The sequence below is a fragment of the Hemibagrus wyckioides genome, linkage group LG14, assembly GCF_019097595.1.
Source record: "Hemibagrus wyckioides isolate EC202008001 linkage group LG14, SWU_Hwy_1.0, whole genome shotgun sequence".
In the NCBI taxonomy this organism is placed as follows: Eukaryota; Metazoa; Chordata; class Actinopteri; order Siluriformes; family Bagridae; genus Hemibagrus; species Hemibagrus wyckioides.
Window position 1 is genome coordinate 13518984 of NC_080723.1, and position 19967 is coordinate 13538950.

Genomic DNA, 19967 nt, shown 5'->3' on the forward strand with positions numbered 1-19967 from the left:
TAATGTCATGCGGTGACTGTAGCATCACATAGATTCAAAAGGGGATCTCAATTCCTAGCAAACTAAAACTTTAATAAATGTAACAGCATGAATGAGAGCTAACCCCCAAAAATGTAATCATGCTGTTGCTATGTATGATTTCTATATCAAAGCAGTTTTTATTGTAATAACAAAACTTTTTTGTAATAATTTGGTTAGGTTTTACTACATTCCTTGTTGAAAAGGCAGTAATTTTCTGTCAGTAACTAAAATCAGTGTGGGACTTGAGGAAATTTAGTTCACATCTGTCTTTAACTTGATTGAAAACTTTGTAGCTTCAAATTTACCTACATTATTTTTTTATATTAATTTAGAAAAAGTAATTGCACTTTACATGAATATGGTATTTGGCTACATTTACCATCTTTGTCAAAATATATGTGCTATGTATACAATTGCTCCAAAGACTTACAGAGCATATAAAACATTATTTTCTTCAGATCACCTTACTCAGTGCCACTCCCTTTCCTCTACAGAATAACAACTATATTTAAATTGTTCAAAAGTTTGATACTTCTCCTAAAATGATGATTTAAGGTTATAAATACAGCATGTTTGTAAAAGTACAGTTACTATTTGACACTCAAAACATATTCGTATTAGTGGAGTTTAAACCCAGTCGTGTATGAACTTTGGTAGTATATTATTACAAGGATAATCTGAAGGCAATGCCTAAGCTCTCACCTTGGCAGGGACGGTTGAAGATTAGTCAGTTAAGCCTCAGCCAGCTCATTTACCCAGTCACACACCTGCTCCTGGTCTTATCCAGGTAACCAAAACCCATGACATGCTGCATTATCTCTTCACAGCACAGTAGTTTCTTACCATGCAGTTAAGATATTTTTGAAATTAGGTATCGAATCCTAATACAAAATAATCTGAGTACATGTTTTAACACCTGGATCAGGAATTGCTGCAGTAGTTTCATCTACAGACTTCACTACTGCAAACTCCTGGTTACTATACTGTAGTAACATACATAAACATATTCCCTTGGTTTGGATATTAATTTATCATTTATTTGACTTGTCAGATGGCTCCTTCTAAAAGACCACTGCAACAAAGGTCTAATCTAATGTGATAATATTTTGCATATAGACAAATTCATTTTATATGGAAATTCATTTCCTTATTAGGAAATTAAGACTAAGTTCTTGCCATTTTTTTTTTTTACAACATTCAAGCTTGAAATGGTACACGGGCAAGCAATGCTGTTTATTTCTACAAATTTATTTTGAGATGTTAAGTATGGATAAAGGAGGCACTCACACCAGCTCATACTTTATGACGTTTGTATTTTTGTTTCATCTTCACAAAACAGGTACAGGGGAGGAAAAAGCCATTGAATAGAACCTGAGGTATTTTGCGTCAAGCAGCCTAAGGTATTAGGATTTTCTCTGAAAAAGTTCCCTATTTCAATTATTCTTCTAGATACGTTGCTATTTACACAACATAATAATAATAATAATAATAATAATAATAATAATAATAATAATAATAATAATGTAGCCAATAATTAAACAATTTCAGCAAAAGGACAGCCTGCATCTTTTCATTACATGTCTTAAATAATGATAACAATATGTTTAAAAATATAAAGGTGATGAAATAAAAGGAAATACAGGTAATGTTTCACACAAGGAAAGAAAAAAGAACAAACAGCAGCACAAGTACAAGGACAAGGGTTTGTCATACAGAATAGCTAACTGAGAATACATCCATAAATAAATAACCAATCATCCCACGGCCAAGGGGCAACACCATGCACATGTACAGACATAAGAGACCCTTTAAGTGGGATTTCCTTAAACCTTTGGAACAAATAAGAAATAAGAGAAAGAGTAAATTACTTAGAAATTTTGCATGTAGATGTGAAAGAGAGTGAGACAGAGAAAATCAAAGAGCAAATAAGATAAAGAGAGAGGATGAGAGTTGTGCAGGTACCCAGAGCTCAGAGATGGGACTTGTGTGCACTTCCCCTGAGCTGAACTGGAGCATCATGTGCCATCATTCTACCACACCACATCAAAGTTGCCTTCATTTAACCCAAAACAAACCTTTCTAAAAGTAGAGATAACTGAGACTATATGACTGGTGGTAGGCACAGCTAATGAATTGAGCTAATACCATAATTTTATAACAACAAATCTTCTACGTTAATTTTAATATCACCTGCAGGTAAAAGTGAAGGAAAGCAAGATTGACCTCATTCAAAAATACTCATCTGTTTGATGGTTTGGGTTCAAAAAGGTCCACTCTCATTAGTCACTCACACTTCATCCATAAACAGGCCCAACCTCACAATAAATAATATAAATAGTAATAGAAAAGGGGGGGCAAACACAAATCATTTCGAGTTTCTCAACATTTTCACATATGTGCTTATAGATAAAAAGCTCAATTCCTCAACTTGAGGAAGCCAGGATATCATATGAATCTTTTCTTAGTATTTTAGATTATACATGCTTACAGGCTTATTTTATTTCAGAGCTAAAAAGTTGGACAAATTCTAAACTGAAACAATCCCAGCATGTTCAGGACAGGTGTAATGTAATGCAGTAGGGTTTGTAAAAGATTTGTAGTACCCTTATGATGACACGTTTCATGATCTCGTTCTTAAAGCAACAGAAAGTGCATTACAAATTACCATATAAACTCATTTTAACAATCGCTCTCCCTTACAGTTGAAAACGAAGACAAAAGGTTAAGAAAAGAGAATATATTGCTTGTAGTTGTGTATCAGTTTTGTGAATGAGTTCATAAATACCTTGTAATCAAAAACTGAGGTCAACACCAAAAAAAAAAGAAGGATCCACAATCATTATATTATTTCTCATTACCAGAATGAACAGATAAAATAAATTAAAACTATAAGAACCAAAAAAATGTCCATTGAGAGAGCTATGCATGGTGTGTATTATATTCATCTGTAGGGAAACCAGCAGCCTCATATACGGCAGCATGCTCAGTGTGAGAAAGGTGGGCGGTAGTTCCTTTTGTGCCCACCAGTTGTACAGTGTGTGGGGGGCTGAAATCAGGGAAAAGGTAAAGAACAAACACAGAGAAGAAAAAACAGTAGGCACTGCAGGAAAACTTCCACAATGCGTTTTTTCCATAACATTCCTGCATCCTCCTCCAGGATTATTTACTGGCATACAGGAGCAGGGGGGAACAAAAGCAGTGCACAAAGAAGCCTTCATCTGTTCTGCACAAGTCTATACCAAGGCTTCAAGTGTGTCAGTAGAGGCCCCTTGAGCTGTAGATGTGCGAGTCCACCGAGTCTGTGTGAGAGTAATACCAGATGCAAGTGTGACCAGAGGACACTGAGCCATGCTTTAATCTCAATACACTGTGAGGCTGGTAAAGCTTTTTGTTGGAGACGGAAATGTCATGTACACTTTACAGTTGGATTTTGAAATCAAATACAACAGTTCTGTCCTTATTCCTCCCAAAATGTTCTGGGATGGTGATGGCTTATAAACAGCGGAGACAGCGTAAAGTCTGCCTGCATCCAGCTCAACTGGCTCTGAGTCTCAGAGACAAACACAAAAATCCATAATTAATTTCTCACAGTCCTACACACTAAAACAAATGCTCCTAAATTCAGGAATCAGTCAGCTGTTGCTGTTCTGTCCCTCAGTCCTTCCTCACCTGTAAGTGGCACCTGCCCACCTCTATGCCAGACAGTTCCATGGTGCACTGCATCTGTCAGGACACCTCAATGATCTCCATACTGCCTGAGAAGCTGGACTGCTTACCAATCTTGCCAAGCTCCTCCCTCGAACGTGTGTCCGAGATTCCATCTTCAAACTCCATCTGACAACTGCGTCGCTTGAACTGTTTGTCAGTACCAGCAGCAGAGCCAGATGTATCTTCATGCCAGCTCGCTCGGGACTCCCGTACATCTCCTGCCTTTTGACGTAACCGCACAGCCTCACACGGACCTGGGAGTGCACTGCAGCCCAGTGGAGCAAAATGTACTGAGGATGACCCACCCCCTGTACTAGTCAGTGACTCATAGAACCATGGGGCATCGCCTGTTGGTGTGACTGGTGTGGTAGCCTGTGAAGTGTCCCGGTGTTTGGTCCACATGGGGCCAGTGCCAGCTACAGGAAGTCCAAGCAGCATTGCAGACTTGAGGTTCTCGTCCAGGCTTGGGCTTTTGTGCCCGGACAATGAACGACCAAAACTCAGGCTCAGAGACTGCACAGGTGAGCTGGCTCCACTGTGCTTGTTTTTCCTGCGCAAACGAACCTTCGCACTGTTCTCAGCTACCGGGCTTGGTGAATCGACTGAGCTGGGGCTGTCTGAACATGGAGACAACTGACAAACACCATTTGAGGACCCTGGACTAGGGCTGTCTAGTTTGCAGAGCTTGGGGACATCCTCAGCATGATTAGGCATGAGGTGGGGACACTGGTTGGGTGTGTAGACAGACTTGATGTCCAAAGAGAAGGAGCGCTTGAGACGGTTAGTGTCCAGAATGCGCTCAGCCGACAGATTGAGACCATTGAAGCCCTGTTGGAGTGATGTGGGAGATGGCAGCTTGGTGTCTGCCCCTGAGATCTCTGACTCGCCATCTAGTCGAACTTTCTCTGGTTTGGAGGTGGTTTCTCTTTTTGGTTCCTCTGCCTTGCTGGGCTGCTCATTCTTCTCCTGACCCGAAGATAGTGCCTTCAGCAGACGGAGACCTTTTTCAAACTCAAGCAGCTGGCCCAGGAAGTTAAAATTTGGTGATATTGAAGGTCTGCGATCTTTTACAAACCTGGCACAAGAGAAAGAAGAACTTTTCTAGTCCCACCTTTTTTCCCAGATAAATTGCAATTCTTTTGTGAAATATTTAGTGTCTAGGCATTACTGTTTACAAATCTCTATGTGACTCATTCTTCTGACTGAGGAAACATCTAATGTTACTCCATCTTTTAAATAACATGCAATTTAAGCAGCAGAGAGTCATAGGTAGTTTACCTGTATGCCTCATCCGATGACAAGCCCATTGTCTTCATGATGTAAGCAATGGCAATAGTAGCAGACCTGGAGATGCCAGCTAAACAATGGACAATGACTCTGCAGTTGGAAACCTTGGCTTTGTCTAAAAAGGTGGAGGAAAACAAATGTGAGTGACAAACACAGAAGACAACCAAACACCATACTGACAGGCCAAAAGAAAAGTACATCTAATCTGCAGAAAAGCCTCTGTAAAACAATCGTGTTTCCGGGTACGTCCTCAGGGCAAGTTGCTCATTTTTCTTGTCAGCTCTCCACATTCTAGACAACATGGTTTTTTTAAGCTCTGATACAAGATCAGTTTTACTTAGTGTACTCCTAACCCTAGGTGAAATAAATCCTAATCAAAGATATACCAGCTATGTTCAGATTCTTACCAATGAACTCATTAGTTTTGTCGAGCCAGGGTAGGAGTTTCTCACAATAGTTGTCATTGACAGGAATGCGCATGAAGTGGCTCTCAGAGATGAACTCAGGTTTTGGACATGTGTTGCTGGCATTAAGCACATACGTGATGCCATTCTGGGCCATCAGATCCTGGAACAACGGAAAATATGTCAGCATTAATATATAATCTTAAAAACCACATGAAACAAATTGTTGATCACTGTTAAGATGCCACACCAAAGAACTGGTCTTGTAGTTAGAAGTTCAAGCAACAAGTCAAATTAATGAAGCCACTTAAATCAGTGGCAAAATGTTTCAAATCATAAATCCAGGTTTAAAGGTATAGGTATAGGTATAGGTATAGGTATATAATCTGTGTGAAAACCTTCTATTCTCCCAACAACAGTAATGCTCTGTCTCACCTTGTTAAGCACGTCTTTCTGGGAACCTAGATAGAGATGGGGCAGGATGCGCGTGGGGCCCACATTGGCCACCGGCAGGCAGGGTTGAGACAGGCTCATGGGTAGTGTGGCCACTGGCTTTCCTTCACATAGACCTGGGAAGCAGGAGGAAAATGCTGCAAAGCCACCTGCCAAGAAAAACAGAGTACAAGAAAAAAAAAAACACGTCAGGGACAGAGTGATCTGACAAAACAAAACTAAGTGGCAATGGATGTAAAACATTTTGAATGAGCTGAGATGTTTGGACCATTATCAGCAATGCCACTGACAGGTTCTAGAGCAACACTTAAACCAAACAACAATTTGTTAAGTGTGATGTGGCTCAAACAAAAGCAGGAAAGGCTTTTTTAAATCAACCCCATGCAACATATGATCAAGACACAACATTCCACCTTCATGAAAAGCACATTATTATTAACGTCAGCCGGGTCTCATGAAAGAGCAGAGGCTATGCTGAGATCACATGAATGCTCCCATCATGTGAAGTGGAGTATAAAAGCGTGCTGTCTCTTTAAGAGCCAGGCAGTCCCAGTTGTGTCTCTCGCAGCTCTGTTTCCTGAATGACCTAATATCCTCTACTGAACAATCACGTCAGTACTGGAGAATGAGGGAAGCTACAGGTGTAGGCTATGCACTGAGGCCCCTGAATCAGAAGTGGCTGCAGATAGAGTGCCTCTGACAGCCACATTCACTCACACTTACAGCATATGCAGAGACATTGTAGACACATGCAAATGTTTAATAAAAGGTTGTGTAATGCATTTTGGCACTGGATGGAGGGATAAAAAGGAAAGCATTTGTGTGATAAAAGGAACACATGAGCCTAATCTCAGAGGAGGTACATGAGAATCTGGGACATGTTAACCCTGGGAGTGTAAGCACATTTGTGCACACACACACACACTCAGAGCACAGCAGTCAGCCAGAGAACCATGACATCACTGTGTCTGCACAGCCAGGAAACAGAGCAAAGAGCAAAAGCCATAGTACAGAGAAGAAGGGAGGGAGAGAGGGGGGAGGGCGAGAAATACAGAGAAGTAAAATGAGTCAAGGCAAATAAAGCCAGAGCTGATAAGCAGGTTTTTAACAAAGAGTCAGCATGGAGTGGCAGAGTATGACATCATCCAGCCTGCACATTTGACTGACTAACCGCAGTTCAACAAACAGCAGCCAACAGCCACGGGCATTTCCAGCTAACGGCCATGCCGAGCACCTGTCTCCTCCACTCTGTATCCAGACATCGTTTCTGATGCCTGGCCCTTTAAGATGTTGAGTGGCAGCCTGTCTGTTTCCAGCTATTAATGGCAACTGCTAGGTCGATGACATCAGCACAACAGAAGGGGGTTTCGCATGTCAGGCAGAACGAGGCAGGCCTTGGAGGCTTGATTTGCTCTCGAAAGCCCTGCTGAGGGCTTGAATGACTGCTGCCCAAATTTTCCACGACCCCCACCCTGTGTTGAACCTCCTGTTCACCTCTGTTCCCCAGTCTGGTCCCTCCCCCATCATTCGCTCCTGTTCATAACCTCACTTGCCAGGAGGGTGAAATGACATCATTGCTTGCATGGGTTGGTCGCTATGTCAACATCTGTCAGTAATACCCATGAGCATGAACTTTCATCTTTTCACCCCCCCCCCCATTTGCCAAATACTTTCCCGTGAACTAATAACAGTTTCAATCATCTCACAATCTGCCATGGCAAGGCAAGGATGTAGGATGTTCCTCCAAAGCAGGAATGTAACATTCCTCATCCTCCCACACACAGAGAAACAGCCTTCAGTCTGAGAGCAGGATGTGTAAGTCCATAACGCAGATCAGGACCATAGAGCACAGAATAGGAAAACAGCAGGAAACAGGAAGGATCTCTTCGACAGAGAGTTCCAATGGCCTCCTTCCTCACTTTTACAGCGTATGTCTGATCTCCTGCTTTGAGTCATTCCTAGATAAGCTTTATATAGCAACCTTAAGAAAAACATGTTCCTGGACAAAGAAAAAAAACAACTCAGAAAAAGATTCAGCTCCAAAGACACTTGAGCTCTGGGAAACGCTAAAAAGAGGAAAAATACTGGGAAGTGGTCCATGCATGATGAAGGCAATGGTAGCAGTGTTTGAGATCACAGGGGTCCCAAATGTGAAATGGTAGTCACTCAACCTACATTTAGCAATTGCAATTTAGGGGCTTTTATGGTCCAGTGATAAGGTGCAATGGTCTCAGCATGCACTTTATCACTGGACCATTAAAAACTTCTTTCTATGCATATTAGCCCTCATCTTTTTAGTTTGTTGATGTGTGGGAGTGCTCCTTATCATAATGACCTGGTTATGCATGCGGGAATGAAATCCCACATTGTCTTTAGTCATTCTGGAAAAACCCAAGCAGTCCACAGTGGCATCATCCACAAATTAGGCATCAAACATATTACGCATTTGGAAAACACATTACACATACAGAGAAAAAAAAACATTCACTATCCTAATTCCACCCATAAACCCAACCTTCCACAGGTGACATCATTTCTGTCATGTGTATGCACTATATAATTGTGTGCAAAGCAGGGGTGGGGGCTGCCGAGTGATATACGCCAGCACCGGGCCTGAACCGGTCCTGCTGAGCTGTGAGCCATTCACACACACTTCCTCTCCACCCTCTGTCTCTGCCAACTTTTCTCTCGAGTGCCCATCAGTCCTTGGCATTTTAGGCTGCACTGTGTTGATTACAGGCAGGTGCAGGGCTTTCTATAACACTGCACTAGTAACACGGTAGGCAAATCTGTATCTTTGAGATCTGTATCTGTGATTTTTAAATAATTTCCTACATTTATCATTTTCTGAGCATTGGATACCTGGTTTATGGGCCTGAAATGTTTTAATATACATTTAAGGGCAATTTAAATCAACAGCAAATATGAATTTGAGTAAATCTCAGTTCTATAACCAATAATTATACCACAAATAGATGTTATCCTTTGTTAACATAACATACAGAGTGTAAAGGAAGCATTTACACACAGAGTGCATTAACCTCGGTGCCTGACATCAGTCTACTCACCCCACGGCACAAGACCTCCAACACTAGAAGCCTTTCAGTGTGTATCTTTTCAGGCAAACTCTAAAGGCCTTTACTCTCACACACACACTCCCATTCACCAGCTCCAATCCAAAAGCATTGATGGAGCTGAATGGAGCTCACAGACACACACGCACACACACACACACACACACACACTCACCCCCACCCCCGGCTCTTCAGCCTCCAGATGCAGAAGACATGACGCCATTGAGAAGCAGCCTCCATCTGTCCCTCTCCATCTTCATGCGCTTGTACACACACACACACACTCACACACTCTTAATTTCCATCTCAATGAGGCCGGTATGACATCATAGCACACATGCATGCTGCACAATGAGGAACATTAAGAGCAGCAGGGCTCGCCTCTGGTGTTCTGTGTCACGCTTCACAGATTAGGAGAGTATAAAGCCCCAAGGCCTCACATAACCAAACCATTAACTATTAGTTCTGTTACTATTATAGGCATTCTTCCTAAAAGCATTTCTGCCACCTTAAGTGTAACAAACCTCCAAAAAAAAAATTAACGACTTGATAACAGCAACCGTTTAACCGTCGCTCTGTGACAAAGCACAATGCAAATACAGTGAGTCATATAGGCACACATGCTGCTGTTTGCACAAAGACACACACACACACACTCACTCACATTTACACGATGTCATAGTGCAAGACACATTGCATGTGGTGCCCTTATCAGTTTTGTGATAATTTATCAGCATACGTAATTTCTCCACTGTGGCTGTTTGGTTAAAGGCCAACTAGACTTCACACTGTTTACAACTTTATACGTGTAATGTTCAATCCGGCAGAACCGTCATTTCAGTACAGCATAAAAAGCATTTAAATACTTCCATGATTCTAAAGTAAAAAAAAAAAAAAAAACAATATAAAAGAGTAAAAAATATAAGAATGAAAATATATAAGAATGACAAGTTAAAAGAAATATTACAATAAAGATAAAGAAAGAAAGACTAATGAAGAATAGAAAAAAATGAAGAGCAATATTATAAAAGGTGAATAAATGAATAAATGAATGAATGAATGAATGAATAAATGAATAAATAAATAAATAAATAAGACAAAGTAAAAGAAAAAAAAGGCAAGCAAAAAAGCCATAAGGAAATATAATGATCACAAAAATAAGTAAACAACAGCAAGTAATGAATTACAGAAGGAATGACAACAAGAGTACAAGGAGATCAGACAAGCGAGTGCAAAGCCGGTCGGCTCAAGTGTTCCCCATACACACCTCGCAGCTCCCGAGCCTCCTTCATCCTGCGCACTCTGATCTTCAACCTCATGCCGGTGTGAGGAGTGGGGGAGCAGAAACACTTCTCTGGCGAGGATATGACCACTTCCAGAGACATGCACACCTCCACACGCCGAGCTCAGCAAAGTACAGCAGCTCACCACATACAAGGCATGAGAGGGAAAACGGGAGAGTCCTCACAAATCCGTGCAAAAAAAAGGAAAGCAGCTGTGGGTGCTGACTTAGCAGGGAGATGGAGGAGAAGCGAGTAACAGCCGGAGAATCAGGCTTTTGATGGCAGGTCCTCACTGCTCACTGCCGACACACACAGCGGATCCTTCAGCAATCGTCCTATGTGTGGCAACTGAAAGTAGAGCTCCCTATTGTTGTACAGCCTGCGCTCACTCACTCAATCGCTCACTCTCTCTCATCAACTGGCTTTCCCCTCCCACCCTCTCGCTCTCTTTCTCTCTCTCCTCCCTGTGACCTAAGAGTGAATGAGCTCATGTGCTATGAGCACAGGCTTGCTTCTCTCTCTCTCTCTCTCTCTCTCTCTCTCCCTCTCTGAGTAGAATCCTGGCTCATGTGTGAGGCATGCAAACCACATTCCTTACTCAACCAGCAAATATGCAGCCACCTTAGAGGCCCCCTTTCAGAAAAACTCACTTTTCATCGCAGACCACCAAGCTGTGTTAGTCATGTTAAAATTTTGGATCAGAGGAGTCCAGATTTTTAATGACACCAGATTCGCAATAGTGGTCTGGATTGCATAAAATGCAATGTTAAAGGCTGTAGTGATTTGAGGGACATAATCCCCAGCTGCAGCCTGCTCTCATCCGCTTCATCCATGCCAGAAAAATGACACTTCTTTATATCCTTTGGCTAGAATGAGTGTTGTTTCCGTCGCCCTTGCTCATTTCCAAGAAACTATTACAGCATATTAGCTAGTTCCTGCTATCCCAGCAGTTAAATTTAGCATCATGGGAGCTCTAGTTTATATGCTGATTAAGGTTGATCTTTGTTGTCTTAGCCTGCTTGGACTAAGTTATAAAGGCCTATTTGCAACTGGAATGGATTACAAGCCACTAAAAACTGCCCAGAGAGATGCTATCATTTGTACTTGGCAAACGCTTTAAATAGGGAGGCTAGTCATTCTTTCCATGTGGCCAATTTGCACAAATGGCCGCAAACGCACGCTTTCAAGAACGGCAGTCGTGCGTCAGCACACTTCTGCAAGAAACCTCCCTTTTAATATGAGCACTTAAGGGAGCGAAGGAGGCAACACCATTTACAACACGCAGCTAATCTGTGTGTTGTCTGACATCAGCCCTGCATGTCGGCCTAGTAAAAGTATGATAGAAGCATATGGCAGTGTGCTGAGGCAGACACAATGCCGCAAGCTTCCTTGGCTCATATCCGGCCCCCCACGCGCTGCTCAATTATCCACAGACGCAGAATTGACTATCATCGCTTTGGAATGTGAGGTACTAAATGAACACGAATAATATATGCATTTTCTGATTATTCCCATGGAACGATTTAATTTTACGCTTGATGCATCCTCCTGGATAGTCATCAGCTGCACATCATGCCCTCTGATTCTTTTTCCTTTAGTCTGTGCATAGTACCTGCATACACAATACGGGAAGCCAAGATGAGTTTTGGGAGCCAAAGTAAACCACAGCAGCATTTGAAAAGCATTAAATGATTGTTGGCTGCAAACATGGACCTCCTGCTGGTGTGCGTGTGTTTGTGTGTGTGTGTGTGGAGCTTATGGATTGTAATTGCAATAGGATGTTATGGTGCATTATAATGCATTGTGATAGCCTGCTCTAGAGACATGTGTGTGTGTGTGAATGGGGGTGTTCAGCATTGATATTGCCAGTTGTGAGCAAATCCCATATGTGATTGGCGGCTGGATTAGAGGATGACGTAATGGCAGTGGAGGCCCCAGCTGTCATGCCTGAGGTGTGAGCTAGTCTTCAGTGGGGGAGCAAAATCTCATGCCGGCCTCGCGGCTCCCATCACTCAATATGAGCCTCAGGGGGTGTGTACAGGGTGTGTGCACCTGTTTTTCTGTGTGTCTGTGCTCATATGTGAATATGATTCCAATCACAAGAAATAAGAACCGGTAATTAGTTACACCAGCTAAACTTATTCTCCACCGTTCTTTGAATGCAAGCCGAGCTGAAAGTCAATGGCCATTATGATTGAGTTTACAAACTACTAAAAATAAACATTTGCACCAGGTGACATTGTTTCAATGAAGCCTTAAGTTATAACATAGATATAATATTCAAAAAAACGAAGCAACATTTGCCATAAAAGCACCTCAGTTATTCTGTTCAAAGTAAAGAATGCTGCAATTTGCAGAGTAATTTATATTTACAAATCCATTTTGTTTTCTTTAAGATGATTTCATCATGTGGATATGGCTTATGATCACTGTTCATATACACTTCACAGGAATACAGTGTCTGTAACAGCAAATATAACCAGTAGGGTTTTTAAGAGTACAAATAGGTAAAAATTTATATCATCCTCCATAGTAGGGCCACTCCTTGGGTTAAATTAAATGAGATATACTTCACTCATCATGTATGGTTTAGGATAGATTTTTTATCCTGACTTATGTAACTGTCTGCAGGCTACTAGGCATGTTTAAAAAATTTGTCATTGATATCAGCACTGCAAATAAACATCAGTTATTCGACCATACATTTGACATGTCATTTATATAACCTTGAGCACAGAGGAGTAAGAGTACTCTCCTTTTCAGAGCTTTGTAAGATTCACCACTCAGGATCACAGCTCAAACCAATAATACACCGTGGAACTACACTTCAGCGTCTGGCTGCCTTATGTACACAAAGACGTGAGCAGGCTGCCAGATGAAGTCATGGAAAGAGAGAAACAGGAGCTTTGTGTGTGTGTAGTAGACAGAGGGGCTATCATTTTTCTTCCTGCAAACTGACGTAGAGATTCAGCACATGACAGAGCTATTAGATTAAAAAAATTGGGCTTTGGTGCACAGTTCCTTTTTAAACAAAAATGGCAGTTTAAAGTCAACATCCTGAAGCTGTACAGGCGACCACCTGCTAACAGCATTCAATCTAGGACATCTGCCTGCACAAATGCACTAGTTTCATGTGCCAATTCTTTCATCATCTTACTCATCTTCCACATGATAATCTGCAACATTAAAAATGCCAATCAGACCCTCTCAGTACATATGACACTAATAACACGCATATTAGCAACAGCATGAGGTCACTCCGCTTACGTCTGACATTAGGATTGCATTTTCAAAACCTTCTGCACATGCTTCTAATTGATTAAGTACTAAACAAAGGCCAGAATCATGACAACAAAAGACAACTGCTGAAATGAAACTGACGCCAAGTTGCTCCATTTCAGAGAGCTTAAACCTAGATATCAAATTTTATCCAAATTTTCCTCACCCTGTAAAAGGGATGTTGAAATTTCTCAGACAGATGGCCTGTCTGTCACGTTACATTCTAATGACCTGAAGAACACTGCTCAGGCAAACCAGAACTGACAGCAGAATTACTCCCTGCTTCCTCGTCTGCTATCAGCTCCTCATTAATTAGCCACCCGTCACTCTGTTCTCGCTCGGATGCCAGGCCACCGCTAAGACCAGTGATGTGGTCTCATATCAGATTTATTTACTTGGTTTTTCCTTCTATTTTCTCCACAATTCGGTCACCTGCCAATTCCAACCACATACCCAGCTCTATGCCCTATCACAGAACAGCTTTCAGCCAGGAGAGGCTAACACGTGCTTCCTCAAAGATTTGTGAAGCCAAACATTTTAGTTTTTTTCTTGCTGCAACACAGGGCTGCATAACACACAGAGTACTTAGCTATATGACTCACAAACGCACATGATTGGGTAGTGTTGTAGTAATTGATAGGGATATTCCCTTCTGAGAGCACAGTCAGTTTTCCCCCCTTGTGTTTTGGTGTTTCAGGGATTCAAACAAGTGACCCCTAATGCCATGCTACCTATTTAAATATTTCCAGGTTTCCTTATTAGAAGTAGCAATGTGCACATACATCTATATTTTTTCAGTTTATTATGCAGTTATTCTAGTGGTTCTCAAACATTTGGTCCAAACAACCCCTAAATGGACATCATGAATTTTCCAGCCCTACATACCTTGAACACAGAATATTTTTTAATTCCAGATTTATTATACAGGACTAATTTTAACATTGAAATGTTACATGTAAATGATTAAAACCCAAAGGAATATTCCTTGCACTGACTTATCAGTCTAGTGGGATGTGTTGTGTTGTTATAGGAAAATGTCCCATGCTGGGGTGGTGTGATATGTCCCGGCATGTAGCAGAGGCTGGTTTACACTTGGTGCATGACTATCAAGTTGTATTGTTCACACACAGTCACTACATATATTATGTACATTCCGAAGATATAAAAACAACATTAAATAGATAGCACATCAGAGCCAAAACAACCAGTCATTGCATAAAACGTAATGTTAAACACAGTGACAAGCTCTGCTTCTCTCCAAGATTTTCTGCTGCTGTCATGATAGTCATCATGGGCTTATCTTAAATCAAAAATTCTTTCTCTGACTTTAAAAGTATTCACTAATCTAGAAAATCCAGAAGCACAATTAATTCAAATTTATTGTGAAACACAATCAATGCTTTTGGTAGGAGCTAGTTTGTTTAGTGAAGGTAGGTCGACATGCTTGACAGACATCTATGTTCTGCAAATAAAATTCTACTTCCTAGTTTGAAAAGGTTACTAAAGTACATTATATTTTAAGATGAAAAACTAAAATGAATACTAAAAATAAAACTAAATGCTTTATGAAACATAAAACTAAATGATTACAAAACACTGGTAATAAGCTGCCCATAAATCTGTCAGACTTTACTATATTTAACAAAATAAAAAAGATAAATATGAATTAAGTTAAGTATTTTTATCTGGATCCAGACAGAACGTCTTATGTTTATCAAAAACATAATCAGTGTTATGATTAGTGCATGGGATGTCGTGTTTACTCAAAACATAACCCATTAGTCAGACACTTGCACATTTACAGCTATATGTATACAGTTCTTATCTGCCCTATCTCTAGATCCTTGAAATCATAGAGTGACTATTTGTGGCAGCTGACGTTTTAACCGAATTACTAACCCTTCTGTATATTTTTAGGTACTTCCCAAAAAAGGACGGGTGAACGAAAATTACAGTTCCCAGTTCAGCTCAGACTGCTTTAAGCTATCTCTCTAAATAAAGAATATGAGCATTCACAGAGCAAGCTGTCATACAGTTCCCAAGCTGGTAAAGTCTCAGACAAGCTGTACCTGTGACTAATAGTCACTGATACACATCATCACTCCTATGTGTCATACTGTAACTTTTGATGTGTGAGTCAGAAACAAGTTCCACATTTTCATTTAGAAAAACCCAAAACAGTTGTGCATATATATAGTATAAAGACGTTGACAAGTAATTGTGAAAGGTACAGTATTTATCACCAATCTATCCCATGTTAATAATAACAGCTTCATTCATTTTCTATACTTAAATAAAGCTTAACGTGCTTTCCAAATGAAAACATAAAAAGAACTGAAATGATCTGTATGAGAGATAAAGACAATGAATGAAACCAAAAATAAAAACAACAGAAATGCAAATCCCAAAAACAATTTTACTTGTAAAACAACATTTTTACAAGTAACAATTTTACTTGTAAAATTTTTGTTTGTAAAATGACTGATAGATGTACATCTTGAGGAGTAAGTTTTATGTACATCCTCAAATATTTTGAACACTAAGAGACTTAAGCAGTTCTTTTGTTTTCTGTTGATGGGACTGTGTGTTTGAAGATTAACCATAACTGTGACCCCAATTCAGGCCTTTTTTATATGCATGTAGCTGTACTTCTGTACAACTTTTGTTGTACTGGATGTAACTTGTCTGTGCTATTTTTGGGTAAGACAGTGAACAGTGAACATTACAAAAACCCAGATGGAAGAAAATAAATCAACTTCTTGGCATTGTGCAGCATGAGGTAAGGTCTGTAGCTCACAATGTGTCTAAAGAGAAAAAAAAAATGCTGTTTTACTAACACTGTCAGTAGGAGAATTAAAACTGAGGTCAGAATCAAGAATAACAGCCAGGCATTTCAGACTGTAAATAAATTCCAGGGTTCCCTTTTTGTTGTTGTTTAATCAGAACTTTTTAAACAAATTTTTGCCCTCTTTTATTTGTAAGTAATGATGTTTTCTAATTAGAGGTTTTCAACAACACTCATTTCATAAAGTGCAACAAATGTAGCTGCGTCCTGTCTGAAGAGACATAAAAGCTGACCCCATGTTCATTAAACAGCAAATATAAGGAAAATTAAAGTTGCCCAACCATAGGCCCTTGATGTACTCCAAATTTAAGGTCATGTTATACATGTCTGCCAAGGGGGAGAAAATACTGTTTATTGCTTAAATATATATAAAAATGACCGGAAATTTTCACGTGTCTTTGATAACATTTAAAGGTGGGACAAAGACATTGATGAAAAACCAAAAATTTGATCTTTTTATTATTTATTAATATATGAAAGATTCTTGGAGATTAAATTTCGACTTTTATGAATTTGACCTCTGGAATACTGAATAAAACCTAGACAATAAAACCTAACAATTCAAACTGTTTATGTTTGTTAGCATAAAACGTAGACGCTAAAAGAACCTTGTCATTGCTTGTGACATGCGAGCTTTTGTGGCTGATAAATAATTAATATTGGTATTGATGGCTGACTCTATACTAGGAGTGCTAGAGTAACAATAATCAAATAATTAATTAATACACTTTTTATTTTTTCCCCCTTAATTCCAGTAGCACAGACAAAAATGAATTTCCAAGAGAAGATGGGGTCAATAAAATCTCAATATGTACTGTGTTATTCAGATGAAAACTGCACCATGATTTTGTATTTTAGGAATACCAGAGCAGTAGTAGTAGTAATAGTAGTTGTAGTAGTAGTTATGTCATAGTCCTGCCATATTTATACATTTGGCATAAAATACATTTATGACAATTCCACTGAAACTGATTCAAATAACATCTAATAAACCAGATCACCTTGTCTTCTTCTTCTTCTTGTGCAGTAATACTCAGTGTATAGTCAGTTTCAAACCAAAGCGGGAAAATGGTATATCCCAATTAGTTAATCCTGTTTCTCCACATAGTATCTGGAGGAATTGTAATAATGATGTTTTTGAACTGACTTTGAACTGTGTAATTATTGTGCAATAACTGCACAAAAACAATCACACTTTAGATATACTGTACATAATCAGCTACACTGAAACCAGCCACAAATAAGCATATAGCAATCATAAAATATTTTAAGGGGGGTTCAAACCTGATACTCAAACATCTACACCTCTGATGTAGTCCACTTAAGAGAACAATTTTTCAACGTTCTCAGTGAACAAAATATTTGACATTAGAGCTGTTAAAATTTCATTTAATTCCTGAGAGTCCACCAAGTTAAGCAAATGACTGAAAACAAGCAGAGTGGTCTCAGCTGGAGCAGAAGGATGATGATGACATCATTGAGAAGTCACATGTGGTAACACATATCACATGACAGCACTGTCATTTTCTGGCCAAATCCAGACACGTTATTGACTCTCACAGTTAAGCTTGATTCTTTTTAAAAAGAATATAATATCGTTTATCTTTTCAAAACTCAGTTGATAAGACCAAGAGAAATATTTTGTACATTTATAGATGCTGTGACTTTTCTGCAGAATGTATTTACACTTGTTATTCAGCTGAGCAGCTGGGCTCATTTGTTGGTTTTAAAGTCAAGCAGATAGAAGAGCGAAACATCCTGCTACCACTAGAGAGCCATGATGTCATGTGGAGCAGAAGACAAGTCTCCAGAGTGTTACACAACTGGGAGGATGTGCGAGTTGAGGGGAGGAGGAATCCTATCGGGAAGACTCTAAATGATGACAAAGTCTGCATTCTTCACACAGGGGCCTTGGGCCAGAGTGGAAAGTCCAAATTTAGCTGAGGATGGAATGGAAAGATCTCTTATCAGGAAATAAGTGCGGGGTTACATCAACAGTTCAGTGTGTTTCAGTGGCAGCGAATGCATGTATGTGTGCACAAGTGTGTATTCCTGTGTTTTGCTGTACTTTTCCTGGAATTCACTGATTGTTTGAAGATTTGTTTGACTTCCAAACAATGTTGCTGTGATACCACTGTAGCTTTAGAAGACAAAGGTAAACAAGGAGTTGCAAAACATGGTACAATCTTATCTTAATTAAAACAATATCCCCATCCTCAAGTGCTCTCATCACAATTCTTATGCATGTAAATATTCTCATTATTAATCTACACCCAGAAAAATGTGGTAAGATCCATATAGCTTTTTTGCATAAGTTAAGACATATACACACCTAAACATGACCAGTGCAAAGGCTTCCTAATATACAAGAACCTTTATGCAAAAAACATTCTAAAGACATGAATGAATTTTTCAGGGAAAGCCAGAGGGTTCCTGCTATTCTGAAAAAAAGCCAAGTTTCCTTCAGCAAAATTAAAGTATGAGGACGGTGACCACCCTAAAAAGTGGAAAAAGGGCCAGTGTGTGCTCACACAGTTCTGTACCTGCTGGAATCTTATGAAAGGCAGTAGCACAGGAAAAGAAGAGCTGAATTTGGCAAAATGGAGAAAAATGGAAGAGCTCTGAACATAAGTGAAGAAAGAAGTGGAAAAGAAAGGAGTGCGGTGGGTTCACGTCATGCTGAAAGAATTTGGCAGCACCAGCTGCTCTGACATTTATTTAGTTCTTTATTTAGTTTCTGGGAATTGACATAAGACATATAATTTGAGGCCAATGAGCGTGCAGAGAAAAAATGAAAAACCCAAGAAAACACGAGGGCAAATGTAGGGCGAAGACTGGACATTTCTGTAGACCACTAACTGTGTGCATCTGCAGTGTGTTTTAGTGTGCATGTCAAAATGCATGCAAGATGCTTGAAAGGTTCAGTGTAGGAACCAGACTGAAAGGTCGTATACCCTTTGACCTTTGCAGAACTTTAGACAGACTGAGGGCAAGTAAGGAAAACCAGTTGAGAACACTCTTGTGCACAAACTGTCCATCAGGCGCCAGATGTGATGACCACAGAGGTTTGGACTAAAAATAGAGCAGTGTTTTCAGCACAGAAAGAGAGAGTGAGTGTGTGTGTTCACAATAACACAGCATGAGATCCTCTTGGGAGCTTACCTCACCACCCTAATGGCACCAGTGGCTCCTTCTCAATGAAATCATTGAACGGACCACACAGCACTGGGGCAGTAATGGATAGTGGCTTACGTAGACGCAGGAAGTCAGAGAAAGAGACAGAGGTCTAGAAGCTTCCCTTCCAACAAGAGTGCTTGAGCAAGGCTCTGAAACCCAAACTAGATCCCTATAGTGTGATAATAAACTACAATCACACTGAACTAAAATCACATTGTATTATTGATACAGTAACGGATGATTCATTCCTAATCTACTCAAGGCTGCCTACAATAAGGACACAGATACAGGTCTAAAAACAAGCTTTATTCCACTGCACAAATTACAAGAACTTCTGCCACCTAAAAGCATAACCCCTTATTTTTCTATTGGCCACTTTCTGTACAGCATATCCTTCACAGGGTCAAGAGGAACCTAGAGCCCAATGATAAATCAC

At 40.0% G+C, this 19967-nt stretch overlaps 1 protein-coding gene and 1 long non-coding RNA gene across 5 annotated transcripts in view; one reads left to right on the plus strand and one right to left on the minus strand.

The window, feature by feature from the left end:
- Positions 1-19967, plus strand: part of LOC131364907 (uncharacterized) — a 33828-nt gene that overhangs the window by 5091 nt on the left and 8770 nt on the right. The window lies entirely within an intron of this gene.
- Positions 2767-19967, minus strand: part of dusp8a (dual specificity phosphatase 8a) — a 36996-nt gene continuing 19795 nt past the window's right edge. For 3 of the 4 annotated variants that reach the window (XM_058408368.1, XM_058408370.1, XM_058408369.1), the window contains exons 4-7: positions 5856-6022; positions 5424-5583; positions 5008-5131; positions 2767-4804 (exon numbers count right to left, since the gene is read on the minus strand). In XM_058408368.1, coding sequence (XP_058264351.1) covers positions 3748-4804; positions 5008-5131; positions 5424-5583; positions 5856-6022 — 1508 coding nt within the window. In that variant the 3' untranslated portion in view covers positions 2767-3747. Of the gene's footprint in view, positions 4805-5007; positions 5132-5423; positions 5584-5855; positions 6023-10214; positions 11805-19967 lie in introns of those variants that run through there. The other variant, XM_058408371.1, reaches the window with a different exon arrangement.